Here is a 24244-nt window from a genome sequence, read left to right on the forward strand (position 1 = left end):
TTTGTTTTGTTTTGTAATATTAAACAGTTCTCAATTGTTGACTTTAGCACATGGTTTAAAGAATCTTTAAAATTCTGTTACTGGGGGTGCCTGGGTGGCTCAGTGGGTTAAAGCCTCTGCCTTCGGCTCAGGTCATAATCCCAGGATCCTGGGATCGAGCCCCACGTCGGGCTCTCTGCTCCGAGGGGAGCCTGCTTCCTCCTCTCTCTCTCTCTCTCTCTCTGCCTGCCTCTCTCCCTACTTGTGATTTCTCTCTCTCTCTGTCAAAATAAATTTTAAAAAATCTTTTTAAAAAAAAATTCTGTTATTGACCCAAATTAGTAATTTTGTAGACCCAAGATAGAGGAATACTTGCTAATCTGACATCTCTTGGAGAATTTTTTAAATATAAGTCAGTCTCCTTGGTCACCTTTGGGTGGAGGGGGATATACTAAGAGCACTTCAAAAGGGAGATTCTGTACTTGATTTTGACAGGAGTATGTTTTTGTGGCTCTTTTCACCATTCTTTTTTAAAAAAAGATGAGTCCTTTATCAGGTGTTTTCTTGTTATACTTATATATTGACTTAGTTGCCTTGGTTCTTAAAAGACTATTATAATTTCAGTTTCTTTCAGCTATTCTGATATTCTTGCTTTTGTGTTTCTTTACTAAAGCTTTGCCCTCCAGTCAGGTTTCTGTTATCCCCTCTTTAATATTCTACTATCCAATCACTGTTGTACCCTGTAGTCAATAGAAGTGTTTTCTAGGATTAGTGCTACTGAATTGAGGATTCATTCTACCTGTAAAGATTTTAAGGTCAATCTTGTGTGCCGTTTCCACTGAAACTAGGGGTTTACTAGTTTTAACCTTATTTTCTGGATGACTTTTTTTTCTTTCTCTTTCCTAAGTCCTACATAGCCAGAACCTCCTGTGACTATTGCCAACTCTGCTAGCACTCTTCTGACTTTGGTTTCTTCTCCATGCTTTTGGTGTTTAGAGCAGATCTATGGTCATTGCTGGCATTAGTACCAAATCTGGGGGTGGAGGGGGGCAGCAAAATGAAAGATGAAAGAACAAAGAATCCCTTGCTTCAGAACAGTTCATCCACTCATGTGCCTCTTTTTTCATGTGAGTGGATAAAACTGGACAGTGCTGTTGGGGACATAATAAGATTTTAATTCATACATTAGTACTGTATTGCTTAGATTTATTTTTATTGCAAGGTACCTAAGTGGGTTGAGTATTCTTTAGTTGATGTGTACATGGCAATGATTATTACTGAGTTTTAGCAAAAAATACTACATCAATTTTCCTCAGACTGCTGTAAGTTGAGGTTTTTTTTTTTTTTTCATTTATTAAACACAGTAAAAAATTTTTTAAGTAATATGGTGTCTGGCATACAGTAAGCATACAGTAAGTTGATTTTTATATTTTTTTCCTTCATTTATGATTTCCCAATTCATCTTGATTAGTTCCTCACTCTGTCTTTTCCTCTCAGATTCTCTTATAATAGTTATAATTTCTAAATAGTTATAATAAACTAAGCCAAATGAGAGAAAAACTCCATTACTGTGGAATTATCAACCCTCATTTTTATGTGTGTCCTTAATCTTCCCAGTGTGATTATATTCATTAAAGATACTTAAGTAACAAAGAACCAACAATAATACTTGTGAAGACTAGGACCTGTGTTAGGAACTTGTTACTAAAAGCATTTTCTCATTTAATCCTTGGAATAACTCTGTGAGGTAAGAATTGTTATTACAATAGAAATGAGGCTCCAAGCTGCAAAATAATTCACCCAAGGTCACCAACTAATGTGATGTGTTTCCAGGACTGAACCAGTTGGGTGTGTGTCTGAAACAGAGATTCATACTCTTAACCCGCTTCTCCACTATTTTAAAAGATTTTGTTGAAAAGTTCTAGAAAGCCATTTTATATATAACATATTGAGTATTTGAACTATTATATTACAGAATGTGAGTAGCATTAAATTATAATTTTAGGACATTAATCCTAAAACTTTTTTCTTTACATATTGGACATATATGTATCTAATTCAGTCCATAAAATTACTACATTTTATTTACATATATATTATTTATTAAATGTGTTAAAATAAAAAATACTTTTAAAAAATGTGTTCTTTAATATGTATTGTCCCAAAGAGTATAGTTTATTTAAAATGGCTACATTCCTTATTTTTAAAATTAGTGTTTGGTTGGCAGGTAGAAATTTAAATTTTTGCAAGGAAAAAGAGATAGCATGCATGGTGTCTGTGAGAGAATTAAAAACTGGGATTCTTATGTGTAGCACTTAACATGGTGACTGCTAGATAGTTAGGCACTCAGTAATAGTACAGCTGTATTTTACCTTCATATATAGGGAATAAAGTACCTATAAAGGCTAAAAAAGATCAACTGTTTAAGATGGGATCATAAATTTCCTTTGAAGGGTCAGCTGTTGGTCTTCTTAAGAGCCTACTAATAGAAAACCATTTCCATTGTTACCTAGATTCTTCAGATTTCTTTTATATGGACCTTGATTTAACACATTTTATTCACTATTTGAATTGGTACCTTAAAGGAGTAGATGAAATAGAGGATTTTAAAATGTGACTTTTCAGCAATACCTTGTTATTTCTCCCATTTCAAGGGGTCTGGGGATGTCAAGGAGGTACCTGGAACCCAAGGAGGGACTTTTAGATTTGCAGAATGTTCAGGGCTAGAAAGACTGCAGGGAGAAGTCCCTGCTGAGAAGAGGCAACAGGTAATGCTACTACCATTGTTCTTTCATGTTTCTTTTCTCAGTTTTGTTCCCTTTCACTCTAATTAATCAGCTATATTAATTTAATTACAGAAAAAAATTAGCAGCAGAAAAGAAGAAAGATTATGAAAGTTAATGACATAACTGCAGATTTTGTGTTTAAATAGTATTTAGCTGCATAATTCATATAGATACAAAATAAATTTTACCTATTTCAAGGCAAACTTCTTTATTTGTAGCTGTTTTAGTCTGTTGTATTTGTAAGTTATAGGATCACTATTCATGAATTGGTATCTTCTGAAGGCATAAAGCTAGTTTGGCACATAAAAAAATAAAAATGAATAAAAAAAGAAAAGTAATTATAAATATTTACCTAACGGTTTGCCTTTTTCAGGAGCATGTAAAACACATGTTGAACAAAACAATAGGTGTTAATCCCATGATCTGAAGACATGCTAAATTCTTGTATATAAAAGTAGTTTACTTAAGGATGTATTTACTTAAGGTGTTTTATATGTGCTTTTCCTCAATTCTATTGAACCATTGCTAATATGGTTCTGTGTCACACTGAATTTTGGTATCTTCCGGGTCCCTTCCTTTCTTTGATAAAGAGCTTGAAGTTATTCAACCCATCAGAATGCAGATCTGTAGCCTCATGGGGGCAGCATTTAGTCATAGCCAAGATTGTTTTAACAAGAACCCCAGGAATTATCATTTCAATATTTTGTTAAGAGTACTACTGCTTAAACTGTGGAGTAGTAGCACATTGTAGTACATCGTAAAAACTGAGAAAGGCATTACCACTAAACATAATAATTGTTTTTGCATTTTAGTGTATCCTTATAAGCCAGTCTTGGTATGTATTGATTATCTAGGTTATATACTTTGTAAGAGTAAAAAACTTGGTAGTTTAAAAACATGAGAGAATGTAAGAGCAGAAAGAATCTTAGATATTATCTTGTCCCAAACTCTCATTTTTAAAAATTGAAGTTACTTTCCCACACTCACAAAGATCTCTTTTCCAGTGATTCCTGTAATTGTCTTAATTCTGTTCTCAAAAGATCTATACATTTAGACTAAGTATACATACTTTTATTTCACAGAGTAAATCTAATTTTTGTTCCTTATACCTGCTTCAGAGTATCTCTCCTTCCTCGCCTGTGTTTTAGAATATACTTTGTCAGTTCCTTCAAGTAGGTCCGAGGTGTCAGGGTGTCTGGTTTATTTGTCATCCTATTTATCTTAAGTCAGTTCTATTTTATAAGTGGCTTTCAAAATCTGTAGCTAGAATTGAACAAACTGTTTCATTACTACCTAGCAAAGAATTTATTTTGAGAATAGATTATGAATTTGTATCTTTCTAACATAGATTAAAGTGTTTAAATTTTTATCTTTCTAAGGTTTTTAAAGTTTAGTACTAAGAACATAAGGGTTTAAGAGCCTCAAATCCCAAGTCTTATATCAGAAAATGTTATCACTCTAGGGCCACCTGGATGGTTCAGTTAGTTAAGCATCCAACTCTTGATTTCAGCTCAGGTCATGATCTCAGGGCTCTGTGCTCATGGACGAGTCTGCTTGAGGATTCTTTCTCTTTCCTTCTGTCCCTACCCCTGCTTTTGTGGTTTCTCTCTCTCTCAAGTAAATAAATAAATCTTAAAAGTTATCACTGATCTAGAATTTTTAGCCATAATTTACTATTGAAAAGATGATCAAAGAAAGCATCATCTTGAAAAGATAATAGAAGAAAGCAAGGCAATAATAAAACTGCTGCATTAACTTTTTCAGTTAGTTCTGCATTGCAGAATAAATCACATAGTTATTTTGCATCCTTTGTGTAATTTTACTTTTTTGGTCACTCACTGCTGGATTTGTGTGGGGGGGGGACCCCAAAACCTGTAACATTAAAAAAAAAATTAGCTCTTCCTCAATAGAGTAGATGATAGAGAATATTCCTCAAGAGGGATCATTCCAAAAACTATGACTTTGAAATGTACTTTTACATTTACACTTGAGTTAGGGTTATGGCTGATGATCAAGCAATTCGTGGTAAAAAACTGAGCCTAGGGCTCCTGGGTGGCTCAGTGGGTTAAGCCGCTGCCTTCGGCTCGGGTCGTAGTCTCAGGGTCTTGGGATTGAGTCCCGCATGGGGCTCTCTGCTCAGCAGGGGGGTCTGCTTCCCTTCCCCTCTCTCTGCCTGCCTCTCTGCCTACTTGTGATCGCTCTCTGTCAAATAAATAAATGAAATCTTAAAAAAAAAAAAAAATGAGCCTGGGTGGCTCAGTGGGTTTAGCCTCTGCCTCCGGCTCTGGTCATGATCTCAGGTTCCTGGGATCAAGCACCGCATCAGGCTCCCTGCTCGGCGGGGAGTCTGCTTCTTCCTTTCCCTCTGCCTGCCACTCCCCCTGCTTATACACTCTCTCTCTCTCTGTATCAAATAAATTTTAAAAAATAATAATAAGGTTAAGAAAAAGTAAACATATAGCCCAAAAGAAATTTATTTTGCACTATCATGTAAAAGACCTAATTCTTTTTATTAATTAATTGATATTTATTTGTTTGTTTGTTTATTGGGGGAGGGGCAAAGGGAGAGGGAGAATGGAACTTTTAAGCAGACTCTGTGCTGAGTGCAGAGTGCAGAGCCCATCGCTGGGTTGGATCTCATGACCCTGAGATCATGACTTGAGCCAGAATCAAGAGTAGGATGATTAACTAACTGAGCCACACAGGCACCTCACGAATGTGTAATTTTTTTAATAACAAGAGGAAACCTAAAAATATTCACTCCTATGGTCAAAGGAAATATGAGTCTTAGAATTTCTCATTTGGTATATTCTATAAGTACTTTAATTCTTGGGGTGCCTGGGTGGCTGAGTTGGTTAAGTGTCTGCCTTTGGCTCAGGTCATGATCCCCAGGGTTCTGGGATCAAGCCCCACTATGGGTTCCCTGCTCAGTGGGAAACCTGTTTCTCCCTCTCCCCACCCTCTGTTCGTGCTCTCTCTTGCTATTCTCTATCTCAAATTTTAAAAAAAATTTTTTTAAGTACTTTAATTCTTTTTGTTTCAGTGTTATATTTAGATCTATTTAATTCTTTTTATCACTCTGTCACTTGTTTATTTTTTATTGTAAAATTTTTTCCAACATATACAAAAGTAGAGCCAAGAAGTCTTCATGTTTCTATCACCTAGATTTAAATATTATTACCATTTGCCTTTTTAGTTTCATCTGTTCTTCACAATCATTTTTTTTCTTGGAGTACCTTAAAACAAGTATCAAACATTATTTCATTTTGCCAGTAAATCAGAATCTATCTCTAATCTATCTAATCTAATCTCTAATCTATTTCTCTAATAGTTAAGTACTTTTAACTATTTAGATCTATCTCTCTCTCCAGTACCAAATCACATCTAGCAGAAATAACTGTGTTTAATATTATCTCACACCCAGTTCATTGTTCTCTAGTTGTCTTTTAAAAACAACGTGGGTTTGGTTTTTTTAAACAGCTCGTTTGAATTAAGATCCACAAGTTTTTACATGTTGCATTTGGTTAATGTGTCTTTATTCATTATTAATTTAATAACTTGGATTAATTTCAGTCATCCTTGCCATATCCCTCATTCATATTTGGGGTCAAAATACCTTGTGATTATTTGTTAAATTTTTTATGCAACACCTAATAAGAGTTCCACAATGAAAAAAAAAATAGGTTAAAGATTTGTTAGCACTTTTGAAAATAAAAATAAGCTTAATTACAAATATATAACAAGATATTCAATAAAGTACCTAATTTAAATGGTAATAGAAAAGGGAACCAGAAGATTCATTCTGAGGGAATTTGATGCTTCTGGCAAATTTACCCTTTAACTAAAATTCTGGGATATTTATAACTTGTTACTCTCTAATATATGTATTTGGCTGAAACTGATTCTCTTGGTTACTTCCCTTATTAGAATTTCTTGGATTTTTATTGCAATATTTTCATTTCAGGAAAACAATTTCAGTAATTCTTTTGATAAATAGACTAATTCTAATGTTACCTTCCATTCCTTTGTCTCTGATCCTTTTTTTTTTTTTTTCTTTTGTCTGCTTTCTCAGCATCAGTTTTTATGGCTTTAAGAATTCCCAGGAGAATGATTGTCAGATCCGTGTTTCCAGCATTAACTTCTATTAATAGACATTTGTAGTTGATCTGCCACTGTCCCCAAAGCAGACTCATTCATTATCTTTCCTCCAAAGTTTAGTTTCCCGTATCTATTTGGACTTCTAGCATATATGTTGCCATTTGTTGAGAATCTAGAACTAGGCTCTTCATCTGTAGTTTCTCTAGTCTTCAAACAATCCCTTATGTTAAGATTTCATTACTTAATAGTTTATAGATGACAAAACTGAGGATCACAGAGGTTAAAGAGATTGCCCTGAGTCACTTAACTAGTTTAAAAGACAAATTGAAAGTTTGAGTACTGGTGTGTCAAGCTAAAAAGTCCACCCTATCCATGGCACCTGTTTTTCATGCATGCATATGCATGAATATGTTTTCTCACTGACCATATTATAAAATCTTAAGTGTGGGACCAGATCCTATTATGGAAACAACCTCAATCATTTCCCAAAAGTAGATTTTCTTTTTCTTAGAGCTTGGATCTCAAAGAGTCCTAGGATTTCTCATTTCTAAACTTTTTTTCAGCATTTTATTCTCTTTTTTCATTTTTATGCTCTAGCCTTATAGCTTAATGTCTTTTATTCTAGTTATTATGGATTTTAATCTGATGTTTGCAGAAATTTTTAACTAGTTTTGTCCAACTATTTCCAATATTACCTTATAAGTGAATGAGTATATTTAATATTTTTCCAGAGTTTAAATTTATTGCCATTAAGCAATGCTTTGAAAATGGTGTGCTACCATTTCTATATGAGAAATTCATTATTTTTCCCTTTGTGATACGTTATGAATAAAATCTGAGATAAGGTTCCAAGAAAGTATTTTGCCTCAAATTGTTTTAAGCCATATTATAATTACGTGTTTTTCAGAGAGAAAGGGATAGGCTACAGAAGAAGAAAATATAGCTTATATTTAAAAGACTTCTGAATTAGAATTGGAATTAGAATTCTTTTACTTGTATTGTCCATCAAAAGCTGAAACTGAACAACTTTAAAGACTAAAGTTGTTAAAACGGCTTACTATAAAATAATATTTATAACATTCTACTTCTAGTTACTTCATTTTTAACATCAGAAATTTTCTTTGCATTTTGCTATGATTGTTTTATGTTGTAGTCATTAAAAAATCTGAAAGGAAATATATGCAAAGAAAGATTAATTTGCAATTGATTCGTTCTTGTGCAGAATGTGTGTAAGTAAATCAGTGAGTGATTTATAGTAGATTTATTCCTCATTTTAATCTATAGTTTTGTTTCTGCCTAATTTATTGATCTAAAATTTCTTAATTCTAAATAATTTATGTCCTGTAACATTAACAATGTGATCTTGCCTTTGAGGCTCATATGAAATAAAAGAATCTTTCCTAATTATTTTTATAAAAATAATTATCTTTTTAAAAGAATTTTTAAGAAATATTTACTAACTACAAATGTAAATTCTGTGTTAGAAGTGCATAACTAGCAATGTAATCATAATTGTCATTAAAATCATTTATGCCTATACTATAAAATATGAATGTCTTTCAGTGTCATCTCACAAACTGCGTGGTTGTGTTTTTTCACAGAACACTCCTATGACGCCTTCACCAGCTGTGCAAGTGCAGAGCCAGCCTAACACTTCCCAGCCTTCTCCATTCAGTGCATCTAGTCAACAAGGGGATCCAGTGAGAAAACCTGGACACAACTTCATGTGTCTGTGGCAGTCTTGTAAAAAGTAAATGGAAATTTTATTTGATACACATAAATGCTCTTTGTTCTGGAATGCTTTTATATCTACATTTCTCTCATCTCTACTTTTATGAAAAATTTTTTTTTGAAACCACTGAAATCTTTTAGCAAAAATACTTCCTGTTAGGAGGGATGTTGATACAGGTCCAGTGGCACCTGAGCTAACAAATTTATATAAATGGTAAAAAGAGCTTCATTGCCTAATGGTAGGTTATTGGAGAATGCATCTCAGTATTAGTTTTTAACAAAAGAAAATCAGCTAAGTGTTTGATTTGATATTTGGCTATGAAAAGAGATAGGGTTTTTAAAGTAACTCGAAGTTGGTGGTAGCTATCAAATTTTTGTAGCAACTTAAAGATAATAATCTGTTAGGAAGACTAATGTCTTAAATTTGAGTTTGGGTTGGACACCCCATGAAAATTATTTCTAAAGCCATACCATCCCACCATTTAATAACTAAGATGAACAGTGAGTACGATTGAACTTACTAAAACAGGGCTTTCTTATGAAATGCTTGCAAATAATGTTGGTTAAAATAAGATAGTTCTTTAACAGTTCTCAGCCAAGACCCTTTGTTTTGTCACTTTTTAGAGGTCTAGGACTAAGGCACTTGTCTTAATAGACATAATACCCTTCATTTTTTTGGATATCAAAGATCTATTTCACTTTAACTGAGAGCAGTAATTACCATATTCTTTTAAAAATTATATTTGCTGTTCATGATTTTTATGATATACTACAGACATACTTTTACTTAAACTTCATATCATGGTTTGTTGTGGGGTTGTGGCTATAACTGTAGAGTAGGGGATTTTTTTTCTATTTTTTTATTTTTTATTAACATATAATGTATTATTAGCCCCGGGGTATAGGTCTGTGAATCTCCAGGTTTACACACTTCACAGCACTCACCATAGCACATACCTTCCCCAATGTCCATAACCCTACCACCCTTCCCCTACCCCCATACTCCCAGCAACCCTCAGTTTGTTTTGTGAGATTAAGAGTCTCTTATGGTTTGTCTCCCTCCCAATCCCATCTTGTTTCATTTATTTCTTTCCTACCCCCCAAACCCCCAACGTTGCCTCTCAACTTCCTCATATCAGGGAGATCATATGATAATTGTCTTTCTCTGATTGACTTATTTTGCTCAGCATAATACCTTCTAGTTCCATCCACATTGTTGCAAATGGCAAGATTTAATTTCTTTTCATGGCTGCATAGTATATATATATATCTCCCAAATCTTCTTTATCCATTCATCTGTTGATGGACATCCAGGTTCTTTCCATAGTTTGGCTATTGTGAACATTGCTGCTATAAAGGTTCGGGTGCACATACCCCTTCAGATCACTACATTTGTATCTTTAGTGTAAATACCCAGTAGTGCAGTTGCTGGGTCATAAGGTAGCTCTATTTTCAACTTTTTGAGGCACCTCCATGCTGTTTTCCAGAGTGGCTGGACCAGCTTGCATTCCCACCAACAGTGTAGGAGGGTTAGAGTAGGGGATTATAAATAGTGTGTACAACTTTGGACAGTGTTCATCAAACTTTAAATCTCAACCCAGTAGTGGTGTCATGAAATCATTTTGTCAGGTCTCTACTTGTGGGTTTTTGCTGGGGTTTTTTTTCCCCCAATTAAAAAAATGAATAAGGTTCTATCATGTTAGTAAAGGTAACTATCATTTCCAGTTTTATATGTGTATAGTATAGGCATTTGTGTATTAGATATAGTGTAAGACTGTTTGTCAAAAGGTAGTTTAGCACAAGTCAGTGCTTTCAGTGGTCTTTGATTATTTCTTTTATTTGTTTATTTTGACCTTTGTTTTGTTTATGTTGTAAGTTAATTTGAAAGGTTTTTCACCAAAGTCAACTGTAATCTTTACTTTTTTTAGATTTTCGTTTTGTCTTTTCATGCAAATGGGAGCTAATGGAATAGATAGTCACCTAATACTGTTTGTTGACTAAAAAGTTTGGGAATAGTTGCTTTAGATGAAGTACTTATAGTATATCAAGAAAAAAAAGTTGCTGGAGTTCAGGAGCCTAAATGCCTAAATGCACGACATGATTTCCCATCTTGCTACAAGATTTGATCTGTGCCTCCTCTTCGAAAGTCTTTTTTGAATAAGACTCAGCAAGGCTTCCTAGAGCTTGTCACTTTTTAAAGCCAGGTTTAGATGCTGCAATCTTAATTTGATTCTGCAAATATTTACTGAGTACCTTCTAGGAGGGTGTATGTGGTAGGAGTTAGAAATTAAAAAGATCGTTTCAGCTTCTATAGAAGCACATCCAAAAACAAACTTGTGGTATAAATAAGTGCTATAAAGAGGTAGTTGGCAGCATAGTGGACAGTTAATGCAATGCTGAGATGGTTAGAAAAGTTTCAGTACAGGAGCTCCTGGGTGGCTTAGTCTGTTAGGCAGCCACTCTGGTTGTGATCTCGGTGGGCTTGTACTTACTTGGCCCAGAGTCGGCTTCAGATTCTCTATCCCTCTGCTCCTTTTCTCTCAATTGTTTGAGTTTTATGAAGAGAGTTTTAGAATTGGCATTGTGTACTTCTATCAGGAGATGTAATATCTTGTCTCTTTTTTTGTGATGTCAACAACCATTGAGGCTCATCACCTAAATCTGTCATTTCACTAAGAGTTGTAAAATGTAAAAGTTCCCCTCTTACCAACTTTTTGGTTTCTCTGAGGCATAATAAGTTCCTAGAGAAAAGGCTAGATAGGTTATTTATGATAGCTCTTGCTTACCAGTTTTCAAAACATTGCATTATTTACTTGTATTCTTCAAAGGTGTCCCATGGAGTTTGGATTCTGTTTCTTTTTGTTTTCAGTTTCGCTATAAATGAACTTATGATGTTTTCAGTGTCATTATAAATGAACTTACGAATTTAAAAATATTTGAAGTATTTTAGTCCATTCAAGTGACTATTTCTTGGTGTTTGAATCATCCCATCTTTAACAAGTAGAGGTCTATTCATGCTGGTTCCCAGTTCCTTTGGTTGATCTTAGTATCAGTGATCTTAATATGTCTTTAGTAGTTTCCTTGCTCTCTGTTAGACAAAATGTTCCTGCTGCACACATGGCATCAAATTTCTCCAAGGAGGGCTTTTAATGGGAAATGGTATTTAGTCTAAGTTCCAGGGAGTATCCATTGTATTTAATTAAGTTTGTTATTGTTCTAGCTAGATGTTTTAGTGACAGACTAGAAAAACTCATGGTTTTTATTTCATGCTTAGGAGGAGCTTCTCAATTCTTAGATTGCATCATACACTTTTGTTGCCTTCTACTACTTTAATTTTTTAACTTTTTGATAGATCTGTAATTTAGTTTTATGTATAAAGTATGAATCTAGCTTTATTTTTTCCAAATGGCTAACATATTGGTGTTTATATTTTCCTTAAGTGTTTGAATTTCTACCCTTGTTATAATATTAAATTCCTGTATGCTTTGTCTATTTCTGTATTACTTGTTATCCCCCTGGTCTCTGTCCTTATTATACCATCACTTTAACTTTTAATGTTGGATATGGCAAGATTCCTCTCCTAATTTTTCTTTTTCAGGGTGTTTCTCAATTTTTTTTCAAGCACTTATCCCAAGCACTTTGCTAGATTTTGAAATTAGAGTTGGTACATGTACAGATACTTATACTTTCAAATGAACTTTAGAATGTTTCTAGAGATCCAAAAAAAAGCATGTTGGCATTTTCATTGTAATTGCTTTTTTTTTTTTTTAAGATTTTTTTTTTTTTTTTTAATTTATTTGTCAGAGAGAGAACACAAACAGGGGAGCAGCAAGCAGAGGGAGAAGCAAGCTCCAAACTGAGCAAGGAGCCCAATATGGGACTCAGTCCCAGGTCCCTGGGATCAGTGACCTGAACCAAAGGCAGATGCTTAACCTACTGAGCCACCCAGGTGTCCTTGTTATAATTGCTATTAATGAATTTTTTGGTAGTGTTTGTCTTTTCAGTGTTATTTCTTCCCTTATAAAAAAAAAGGTATCAGCTTATGGTATTATAGTCTTTTCTACCCCCAGAACAGTTTGAAAGTTTTCTTCACATATATTAATTGTAGAATTTACTGTTACCTGTGGCTCTTTTTGTTGTTGTTGTTGTTGTTGTTGCTATCATAAAGTCTTATAACTTCTATTATATTTTTCCAACTGGTTGTTTTTTTCCTTTATGTCCTCTTATCCAATTATAATATCTTACATTCCCAGAATAGTTATATAATAGTTGTGATAATATGTATCCTTATCGTTTAAAAAAATTAGTAAACTATATTTTAGAGCAGCTTTAGGTTTATAGAAAAGTTGAGCAGATAGGGCAGAGAGTTCTCATGTATTCCCTCTTCCTTGCAGTTTCCCTAGTACTAACATCTTGTGTTAGTGTGATGTGTATGTTAAGATTGTTGAGTAACATTTATACCTTACTATTAGCTAAAATCCATAGTTTACATGAGGATTCACTCTTTGTGCTATACAGTTGTGTGGATTTTGACAGTGCATAATGTCACATATTCATCTTTACAGTATTCTACAGAATAGTTTTACCACACTGAAATGCCCAGTTTGATCTGTTCATCTCTCTTTACTGCCTCCCGTCTCCCCCACTTCTGTGCCCCTGGCAACTACTGATTTTCTTACTATCTCTATAGTTTTGCTTTTGCCCAAAATGTTATAAAGTTGGATCACACAGTGCATAGTCTTTTCAGACTGGCTTCTTTCACCAAAAATAGAAATTTTAAGGTTCCCTGTGTCTTTTTTGTGGGTTGATTGCTCATTTCTATTTATTGCTGATTAATAATAATTCCATGGTATGGATGTACCAGTCTATTACCTATCAAAGGACATTTTGATTGCTTCTGGTTTTTGGCAGTTAAGAAGTTGCTATAAGTGTTTGTGTTTAATTTTGTGTAGACATAACTTTTTCTTTTTTTTTTAAAGTAAGCTTTGCACCGAACATGGTGCTTGAACTCGCAGCCCTGAGATCAAGAGTCACATGCTCCACCGACTGAGCTAGCCAGGCACCCCGTATGGAAATGATTTTTAACTCATTTAGACAGATTTCTAGGGTTACAATTACTTGATTGTATGGTATGACTATATTTGGCATTGTAAGAAACTGCCGAACTATTTTTCAGAGTAGCTGTACTGTTTTGTATTTTTCACTGTCAATGAATGAATGACAGTTCCTGCTCCTCCACATCCTTATCACTATTCAGTATTGTCAGTTTTTTAGATTTTAATCCCTCTAATAGATGTGCTTTCATATCTATGTTGTTTTAACTTGTATTTCCCCGGTAACAAAAGATGTTGAGCATCTTTTCATTTACTTATTTACCACCTGAATATCTTCTTTGGTAGGGTATCCAGATTTAACCTGTTTTTTAATTGGGTTGTTTGCTGAGTTTTTAGTAATATATGCGTGTTAGATTTTGTCATATCTTTTCTTTCTTCTGCATCTGTTTATATTATCATACGATTTTCCTCCTTTAGCCGGTTGATGTAATGGATTGCATCAGTTAATTTTTGAATCTTGAATCAGCTTTGCATATGCACTGAAAAAGTTAAATATGTATATTTTTCATCTTATCCTAAGGTATTTATTTAGTGTTTTTACATTTGGCCTAAGAGGCTCAGCAAAGTGGGAGATAGAGCATCAGGGTAGGGTCACACAATGACATAGTGCGTCCTTCATTTTTTGTTGGTATATAGTTTTTTTTAATGTTATTTGACTGGATTTGCTAATATTTTTCTTGAGGATTTATTTTTCCTTTATCTTTTTTTTTTTTAAGATTTTATTTGTTTTGTCAGAGAATAAGAGAGAGCACAAACAGGGGCAACAGGCAGAGGGAGAAGCAGGCTCCCCATGAGCAAGGAGCCCAATGCAGGACTCCATCCTGGGACATTGGGACCGAAGGCAGACGCTTAACCTAGACTGAGCCATCCAGGCATCTTTTTTTTTTTTTTTTTTTTTTTAAGTGGGCCTTACAGTGTAGAGCCCAATACAGGGCTTGAACTCATGACCCTGAAATCAAGACCTGAGCTGAGATCAAGAGTCAGGCACTTAATTGCCTTAGCTACCCAAGTGCATCTTTTGAGGATTTTTACACCTGTGTTCACAAGGGTTACTGGTCTGTAGTTTTTCTGACTTTTTATGTATGGTTTTGGTATTAGGGTAATGCTGGTCTTATGTAATAAATTAGGAAATGTTCTCTCCTCCTGTTTTCTGGTAGAGATTACAGAGAATTGGTATCATTTCTTCCTTTAAAGTTTGGTAGAATTCACCAGTGAAACCATAAATCATTGATTCAGTTTCTTCAATAGTTAAGGCTTGTTCAAATTATTCTTCTTGTGTGAGTTTTAGCAGATTGTGTCTTTTAGAGAATTGATCCATTCATTTCATAAATTACCAAATTTGTGGCATAGAGTTATTTATAACATTTATTATCCTTTTAATGTTCATAGGCTCAGTAGCAATGAAAGAAGCTTTCATTTCTAGAATTAATAATTTGTGTCATTTCTCATTCTTTCTCTTGGTTAAGCTAGCTGGAGGTTTATCTCCTTTATTGATCTTTTAAAACAACCAGTTTTTGGTTTTGTTGATTTTCTCTGTTGATTTCCTATTGTCATTTCATTGATTTCTACTTTATTTTTTATTTTTTTATATTTTTATTTTTAACATTTTTTTAAATATTTTTTTGTATTTTTATATTGTTCCTTTTTTAGTTTTCTAAGCTGGAAGCTTAGATTACTGATTTTAGATCTTTTCTAATTATATACATTTCATGCTATAACTTTCCCTCTGTATACTGCCTTAGCTATATCCCACAAATTTGATAAGTTATAATTTCATTATCATTTGGTTCAAAATATTTTAGAAGTGTGTTGTTTAATTCCCAAATATTTTGGGGTAGCCCCCCCCTATCTTTTTGTTAGTGATTTTTAGCTTAATTACTTTATAATCTGAGAGCATACTTTATATGATTTCTCTTCTTTTAAATTTAAGGTGTATTTCATGTCCTGGAATGTAGTCTATCTTGGTAAACATTCCATGTGAGCATGAGAAGAATGTATTTTCTGTTGATGTTAAAGTATTATACAAATGTCAGTTAGATCCAATTGATTGATGGTGCTCTTTAGTTCAAATACATCCTTACTGATTTTCTGCCTGCTGGATCTGTCATTCGCTGATAGAGTTGTGCTAAGTTTCCAAGTATAATTAGTGGATTTGTCTTTTTCTTCTTACAGTTCTGTCAGATTTTGCTCATATTTTGATGCTTTGTGTTAGGAATGCAGACCTTAAGAATTGTATGTCTTTATAAAGAATTGACCTCCTTATCATTATGTAATGTTCCTCTTTATTTCTGATAGTAACCGTACTCTGTAGTCTGCTTTGTTTGACATTTGTATAGTTACTCCAGCTTTCTTTTTGTTACAGTTGGTGTGGTATATCTTTCACCATCCTTTTATTTTGGGGAGCAGGATGGAATATAAAATGGATTTTAATGTTCAAACTAATATTATTGGTCCCCAACTGTCAACTTTGAATATGATTTTCTCTTCTTCCCCCCCCACCAGGTTTTCCTCATATAAGTCAATCCTTTAACTTTTGCTAACTGCCTTTAAAAATATTTTTTTAATTCAAGTGTAGTTGGCGTACAGTGTTATATTGTTTCAGGTGTACAACTTAGCCACTTGACAATTATATACATTATGCAATGTATTCACTATGCTAAGTTTAGTTACCATGTGTTATCATACAAAGCTATTACAGTATTATTGATTGTACCCCCTGTGCTGTACTTTTCATCCCCATGACTTACTTATTTTAGAACTGGAGTTTATTCTTTTTAATCCCCTTCACCTATTTTGTTCATCCCCAACCACCTCCATCACTTTTATAATCTGTGGTTTTATATCTCACCACACACAGTTGGGTTTCATTTTCTTTATCTACTCTGCCAGTCTCTTTATGTTTAGATCATTCACATTTAAAACGATTATTGGTACAGTTGCATTAATATTTATCATATTTATAAATGTTTTGTATCTTTTCATGTTTTACTTGTGTTTTGTATCTTTTCATGTTTTACTTTCTTTGGTTTTAGTTGAGTTATTTAGCATATCAGTTATACTACTTCTGAAAACTTCTTGTGGTTCTGGAGTTTGAAATACATATTTACGCCTAATCTAGTTTGCTTTCAAACAGCAATATACTGTTTCATGTGTACAGGTACCTTGTAATGACGTATTCTTACTTCTTCCCTCGTGTCCTTATACCGTGCTGTCGTTCATTTCACTTATCCAAAAGATTTAATCACCAAATCCATTGTTGCTGTTACTCTGAACATTTATCAGTTCAGTTCAGTTCAAAATAAGAAAAGTAAAATATTTCATTCTGCTTCCATTTTTCTCCTTCTCCTGTACCCTTCCTTTCTTTTTTTTTTTTTTTTTAAGATTTTATTTATTTATTTGACAGAGAGAGATCATAGTAGACAGAGAGGCAGGCAGAGAGAGAGGGAAGCAGGCTCCCTGCTGAGCAGAGAGCCCGATGCGGGGCTCGATCCCAGGACCCCGAGATCATGACCCGAGCCGAAGGCAGCGGCCCAACCCACTGAGCCACCCAGGCGCCCCTACCCTTCCTTTCTTTATAAGTTTCTGAACTCCACCATTTTTCTTCTCTATGAAGAATCTCTTTTAACATTTCTTATAAGGCAGATCTACTGTGCAAATATACCCTCAGTTTTTAATCTGAAAAAATATTTTTTCTTCACTTTTGAAACAATTTTGTGGACATAATTTTTTTTTCTTTTAACTTTAAAATTTTCATTCTACTCTTCTTGCTTACATGGTTTCTCAAGAGACCTCCAGTGTAATCCAGTGTTGTGCTATCAGTAAGGTTTTTGTGTTTGTTCTTTTCCCTCCAGCTATTTTCAAGACTTTTTGTCTTTGGTCTTTAGCTACTTGAATATAATATATCTAAGTGGGTTTTTTTTGTTTGTTTGTTTGTTTTACATTTATCCTATTTGGTATTCTCTGAGTTTCCTAGATCTGTGGTTTGGGGTGTGTCATTAATTTTGGAACATTCTCAGCCATTCTCTGTTCAAATATTTCTTCCACTTTATCTCTTTCCTCTTTCTGGTATTTCCGTTACACATATGTCAGACCTTTTGTAATTGTTTCTAGTTCTTGAATATGTTTCCTTTTTTTTTTTTCTCTTTGTTCTTCAGTTTGGGAAGTTTCTACTCATAAAAATTTAAGCTCGCCGATTCTTTTCTTGGCAACATCCAGTCTATTGATGGTCTCATCGAAAGGCATTTTTTTTAAAGCTTTATTTTATTTTATTATCTATTTATTTAAAGATTTTATTTGTCCATTTGACAGGGAAAGACACAACGAGAGAGGGAACACAAGCAGGGGGAGTGAGAGAGGCAGAAGCAGGCTTCCACTGAGCAAGGAGCCCGATGCAGGGCTCAATCCCAGAACTTTGGGATCATGACCCGAGCCGAAGGCAGACACCCAACGACTGAGCCACCCAGGTGCCCCTAAGATTTTTTTTTTTAAATTTTTAAAAAATATTTTATTTATCTGTCAGAGAGAGAGAGAACAGAAACAGGGAGAGCTGCAGAGAGAGCAGGCAGAGGGAGAAGCAGGCTCCCTGCTGAAAAGGAGACCGAAGTAGGACTTGATCCCAGGACTCTGGGTTCATGACCTGAGCTGAAGGCAGACACTTAACTGACTGAGCTGCCCAGCTGTCCCTAAGATTTTATTGTTCAAGTAATCTCTACACCCAACACAGGCCTCAAACCTATGAGAATGATATCAAGTCACATGTTTCACCCACTGAGCCAGCCATTCCTCAAAGACATTCTTTATTTCTGTTAGTGTTTTTTTATTTCTAGAATTTTTTTTTAAAGATTTTATTTATTTATTTGACAGGCAGAGATCACAAGTAGGCAGAGAGACAGGCAGAGAGAGAGGAGAAAGCAGGCTTCCCGCTGAGCAGGAAGCCCGACGTGGGGCTCGATCCCAGGACCCTGGGATCATGACCTGAGCCAAAGGCAGTGGCCTTAACCCACTAAGCCACCCAGGCACCCCATATTTCTAGAATTTTTTTTTAAGATTTTATTTATTCATTTGTCAGAGAGCACAAGCAGAGGGGGCAGCAGGCAGAGGGAGAAGCAGGCTCCCGCTGAGCAGGGAACGCAATTAGAGGCTTAATCCCAGGACCCCAGGATCATGACACGAGCCAAGGGCAGACGCTTAACCAACTGAGCCACCCAGGTGTCCCTCTAGCATTTCTTTTTGATTCTTAGCATCTCCATTTCTGTGCTTACTTTACCCATATCTTCTTTCATGTTGCCACTTTGTCCATTAGAGCAGTGTGGTAATTGTGTTAAGTCTGCAGTGTGGTAATTCCAAAGTCTCTGCCATTATCTGTGTTTGGTTCTCATGCATGCTTTATTTCTTCAGACTGGTTTGGGTTTGTTGTTAGGTTTTGGTGTTTGGTTTCTGGTTGGTTTTTGGGTTTGTTTTTGTTTTATGTTTTGTTTTTGCATTTAGCATGCTTTGTAACTTTTTTTGAAAGCCTGATAAGTTCTATCAGTTATTGAGAACTGAGGCAAAGAGACCTTCAGTGTTAAGTTTTTGCTTAGGAATTACGCAGTGTTTAATGTTTGCTGTAGCTGTAGGTGTCAGAGGCTTCAGTTTCTTCTAGTGTCCTTTATGTCCCACTCCCCCATTATCTTTGTTTTGTTGGAAGCTCACTTTTTAAGATTTATTTATTTTATTTTAGCACATATGGGGTGAGGGGAGGAGGAAGGGAATCTCAAGCAGACTCCTCGCTGAGCACAAAGCCCCATGCAGGGCTTGATCTCAAGACCCATAAGATCATGACCCCAGCCAAAACAAAGAGTCGCATGTTCAACCATCTGAGCCACGCAGACACCCTGAAGCTCTTTTTTTTTTTTAAGATTTTATTTATTTATTTATTTGACAGAGAGAGAGAGATCACAAGTAGGCAGAGAGGTAGGGAGAGAGAGAGAGGAGGAAGCAGGCTCCCTGCTTAGCAGAGAGCCTGATGCGGAACTCGATCCCAGGACCCTGAGATCATGACCTGAGCCAAAGGCAGCAGCTTAACCCACTGAGCCACCCAGGCGCCCCCTGAAGCTCATTTTTATTTTATTTTATTTTATTTTTTTAAGATTTTATTTATTTATTTGACAGAGAGAGATCACAGTAGACAGAGAGGCAGGCAGAGAGAGAGAGAGGGAAGCAGGCTCCCTGCTGAGCAGGGAGCCCGATGCAGGACTCGATCCCAGGACCCTGAGATCACGACCCAAGCCGAAGGCATTGGCTTAACCCACTGAGCCACCCAGGTGCCTCTGAAGCTCATTTTTAAATAGAGTCTGTATCTTACAACTCTCTTGGTTGTAATCCTCTGTTATCATATAGGAGCCTTGTTGATGTGGTGGTAAGGTATTGTAGATGAAAAGCATTCTATTATCTCATGATTAAATCTAACTTGTTTTAGTGGGCTGAATCTAAGGGCTGTGACTTTAAGAAGAGTTTTTTTTTAGATTTTATTAATTTATTTGACAGAGAGCAAGAGACAGATCACAAGTAGACAGAGAGGCAGGCAGAGAGAGAGAGAGAGGAGGAAGCAGGCTCCCCACTGAGCAGAGAGCCCGAAGTGGGGCTGATCCCAGAACCCAGAGACCATAACCCGAGCTGAAGGCAGAGACCCAACCCACTGAGCCACCCAGGTGCCCCAAGAAGAGTTTCTTTTATTTTCTTTATTTTTCTCCCCTTATGTGAGACAGGGAATCTGGAGGGCTCAAGTTATCGAATTCTCCTTCCTTCCCCTAGTCCAGATAAGGCTTTAGTAATTTTCCTTGAGGGAAGGCCCTTGGTAAGGAGAAAAGAACACTCTGGGCATATTTAAAATTGACTGCCTTCACTCTCCCAATGCTAGAAAGCCCTAAGTTTTCCTCCAGTCTTTACCTTAGGACCCTGGTAAAATGCCTGGAGGTAAAACTCACAAAAGCGTGGGCAGTGGCAAAGCCCTACCTCCACCCCCAACCCCAGTCAGAGTTTTTAATCTTCCAAGATAACCCATACTAGACCTCCCATCAATTCATCGATCTCTGCTTAAGTATTCCTACCCGTTACTGACTCTGGAGTTATTTGTGATTCTCTACATTCGACTATCTCCAGTGTTTCAGGGAGGCAGTTTGCCTTGTGACCTCAGTTCTCTGCTGGATTTAAGAATTGGTAATTTTCAGTTCAACTTTTTCCTTGTTCTGAGGATGGCAGTGACAACTTCTAAGGTCATACGTCTGAGCAAAAACTTGGAAGATACTTGTCCTTATATTTATTCTTATTTTTATATCATCAGCATGATGTGGACTATTAGTTTATAACTGAAATATGAAAATATGTAAATATATGTGATTATGTTTTGTGTTTGATCCTTGTTTAAGAAATGGGACCCAGGGACCCCTGGGTGGCTCAGTTGGTTGGGCGACTGCCTTCGGCTCGGGTCATGATCCCAGCATCCTGGGATCGAGTCCCACATCGGGCTCCTTGCTCGGCAGGGAGCCTGCTTCTCCCTCTGCCTCTGCCTGCCATTCTGTCTGCCTGTGCTCGCTCTCTCTCCCTCTCTCTCTCTGACAAATAAATAAAATCTTTAAAAAAAAAAAAAAAAGAAATGGGACCCAAAAAATTCTCTATAATAAAAAAATACCCATGAACTGCTCTTTTAATTCTGTGTATTTAAGAGGAAAGGATTCAGTGACTCTGGTAAGCCAAGAATTTACATTCATTGTTTTTAGTACTGTTTCTTGTCCACAGTGTTCTTTGAATAAGCAAGGTAGGGATAAAAGGGACATTTGAGAGGGACCTCCAACTTATCTTTAATCATAGTGTCTCTGCCTTTTACTTTATGTATAAAGACTCTAAGTCCTATTTTGTTTGAAAAAATGGTTCTGCTGCTATGAAAGACAATGGAAAGCCACTTTTGTTTGTTTGTTTGTTTTTGGTTGGTTTTTGAAGAATTTATTTATTTATTTGTCAGAGAACGAGCCCAAGCAGGGGAAGCAGCAGGCAGAGCAGGCAGAGGGAGAAACAAGCTCCCCACTGAGCAGGGAGCCCAGTGCGGGACTCAATCCCAGGACCCTGGGATCATGACCTGAGCCAAAGGCAGACACCCAGCTGACCGAGCCACCCAGGTGTCCCTGAAAGCCACTTTTTAAGAATACATCATTTCTCATTGATATTTGGCTAATAACTATTATAGAAAAGACAAAAATTATTTTCCTTTGGGAAAAATATAATCTATATCATGTTTATATTTAGAGTTATATCATTAGAGAGTCCAACAGAATTTAGAAGAACTCAGTAAACGTTTCCAATGTGGAAGCTGTTCTCTGTAGAAACTGGGGACTTTTATTTGCTCTAGTAAATTTTATATTCCCTGGACCACCTAGGAATCTACTCAAGTGATGCTGAGGTTCAAGCTACTGGGCTCCTACTGAACCTTTTGTAGTTGTAGTTCCTCCTAAAGATTCTAACATAAGGTTTCCTTACTCCTACTATATAATCCTTAAAGATACTTTTGCATCAGGATGAGATTTGAATAATCATTCGTCTCATGGGAAATAACAGAGAACAACAGGAAACATCAGCCTCACTGTATGTGACCAATGAATGAAAACTAGAATTTGTATTCTCTGTAAAGGTGCTTTTACTTCTTACAAAAATATCATCCAGAATCCGTGGTAAATCTTTAATTTCTTCTAGTTATTGAAATTTCAGAAATAATGTAGTCAGTTTAAGGAGTTAAATGAAAAAAATTAAAATATTTAACAAAAACTGAAGGCAATTTTGATTTAAGGTAAAACATTTTGGCTTAAGGTAAAGAAGTTTCTAAAGATTAGTTGAGCATGATATATAATTATCTTGAAGGATTTGGAAATACTTGATATAGAGTAAGACATCCAGAGTAGAAATTTATAATTCATGATACATCAGTGAATGCTTAATTCTAGTTAAATTGCCAGTTTATGTTGAAATGAATTCAGTAATTAGATTACTTGACCATTTGGAATTCATTTTATAGCATCTTCTGTCTAAATTTTGTGGCCATAAGACCAGAAGGTATCTTCAGAGGGTTGATGTTTTGCATCCTGGAGTTTTTATCATGTTAGCACAATGTCTGGCACATAAAGGGCTTTTAATTAATATTTGTTGAGCAAGTTAAGTTAAAGAAGTTTGGCTTTATTTTATAGTCAACAGTGCTTTGCTGACCTAGCCTGTTGGCATCTTATTTTTTCAACTGAAGGTAACAGCTCGTCACCTTGCAGTTCCTACATTTATAAAAAATTTTACATGAAAGCTATAGAATCAATCGATATTTTGTTAATATTATTATAATTAAAGTTTGAACTAATAAGCCTTAATAAATGTAAGATAAATTTTATGTAATACCTTTTAGTAGCATTAGCTTGAGGTATATTCCTTGGGCCTTAACTACTGATGCATAAAAATGTATTATTAGGAAAAGCTCTAATTCCTTCCACAGCTGATGATAGAACTTTCTATTTTACTTCATTCTTCCAAACACTGGATACCAAAGAGTATTTAAAGATGGTACCCAGGGGCACCTGGGTGGCTCAGTGGGTTAAAGCCTCTGCCTTCGGCTCAGGTCATGATCCCAGAGTCCTGGGATCGAGCCCCGCATCGGGCTCTGTGCTCAGCAGGGAGCCTGCTTCCTCCTTTCTCTCTCTGCCTGCCTCTCTGCCTACTTGTAATCTCTGCCTGTCAAATAAATAAATAAAATCTTAAAAACAAGTAAGTGAGTAAAGATGTACCAAAAGTGTGTGTATATATATATGTATGTGTGTGTGTGTATCTATATATAGATATATATATACTTACCTTTTTTTTTACGTATTCCTACCTAGTCACTGTTATACATATATATATACACATATATGCATAGTTATACATATATATATACCATATGTATGAAATTTGCCAAATAGTGTTGAAGGCCTTTTTAGAATTACTTAAACTATTGGGGAATAGAATTTACTAAGGTGAGAATCTAGCCTGCATTTTACTAATAGCCTTATTCCTTAGAAATTATTCACAGAATAAGAAAATTATGTACCAATGCTAGCCTCTTAAACCTACTGTGCTTTCAGAATTTGCCAGTATTAAAAATAAGAAAAAATTTATAGCATCATAGATACTGGATGTAAAAATATACTTCAGTTTTTATGTAGGTATAAACTTATGCATATTATCCAAGTAAACAATCATGTATTATAGTAGAGTAGGAAAAAAGTTAGGTCTTTGGACATATCTGGTCTCAAATCCCAGCTTTTGCCACATAGTTGTATGCTCTGGAAAGTTACTCCTTTGAAAGCTTGTTTTCCTTAGCAGTAAAGTGGGGATAATTATACCTTTAACAACGAGCCATCATAGAAATCAGAGAAGATGTTGTTTGTGAATATACGAAATGCAGAGTAAGAAAGAAGCAAAAGGAAGAAGTTCAGGTCAGAAGGTACTTTATGCTGTGAGTAGCTTTGTCAGGAAGAGTGTGAAGTG

The 24244-nt window shown here is 35.4% G+C and overlaps 1 protein-coding gene across 1 annotated transcript in view; it reads left to right on the forward strand.

Annotated features, from left to right (window-relative positions):
* Positions 1–24244, forward strand: part of ARID2 (AT-rich interaction domain 2) — a 162505-nt gene that overhangs the window by 114790 nt on the left and 23471 nt on the right. The window contains exon 16 of the mRNA XM_082742296.1: positions 8465–8613. Within this exon, the coding sequence (XP_082598422.1) occupies positions 8465–8613 (149 nt within the window). The remainder of the gene's footprint in view (positions 1–8464; positions 8614–24244) is intronic.

Source organism: Mustela nivalis (genome assembly GCF_964662115.1).
Source record: "Mustela nivalis genome assembly, chromosome: 7".
Classification (NCBI taxonomy): Eukaryota; Metazoa; Chordata; class Mammalia; order Carnivora; family Mustelidae; genus Mustela; species Mustela nivalis.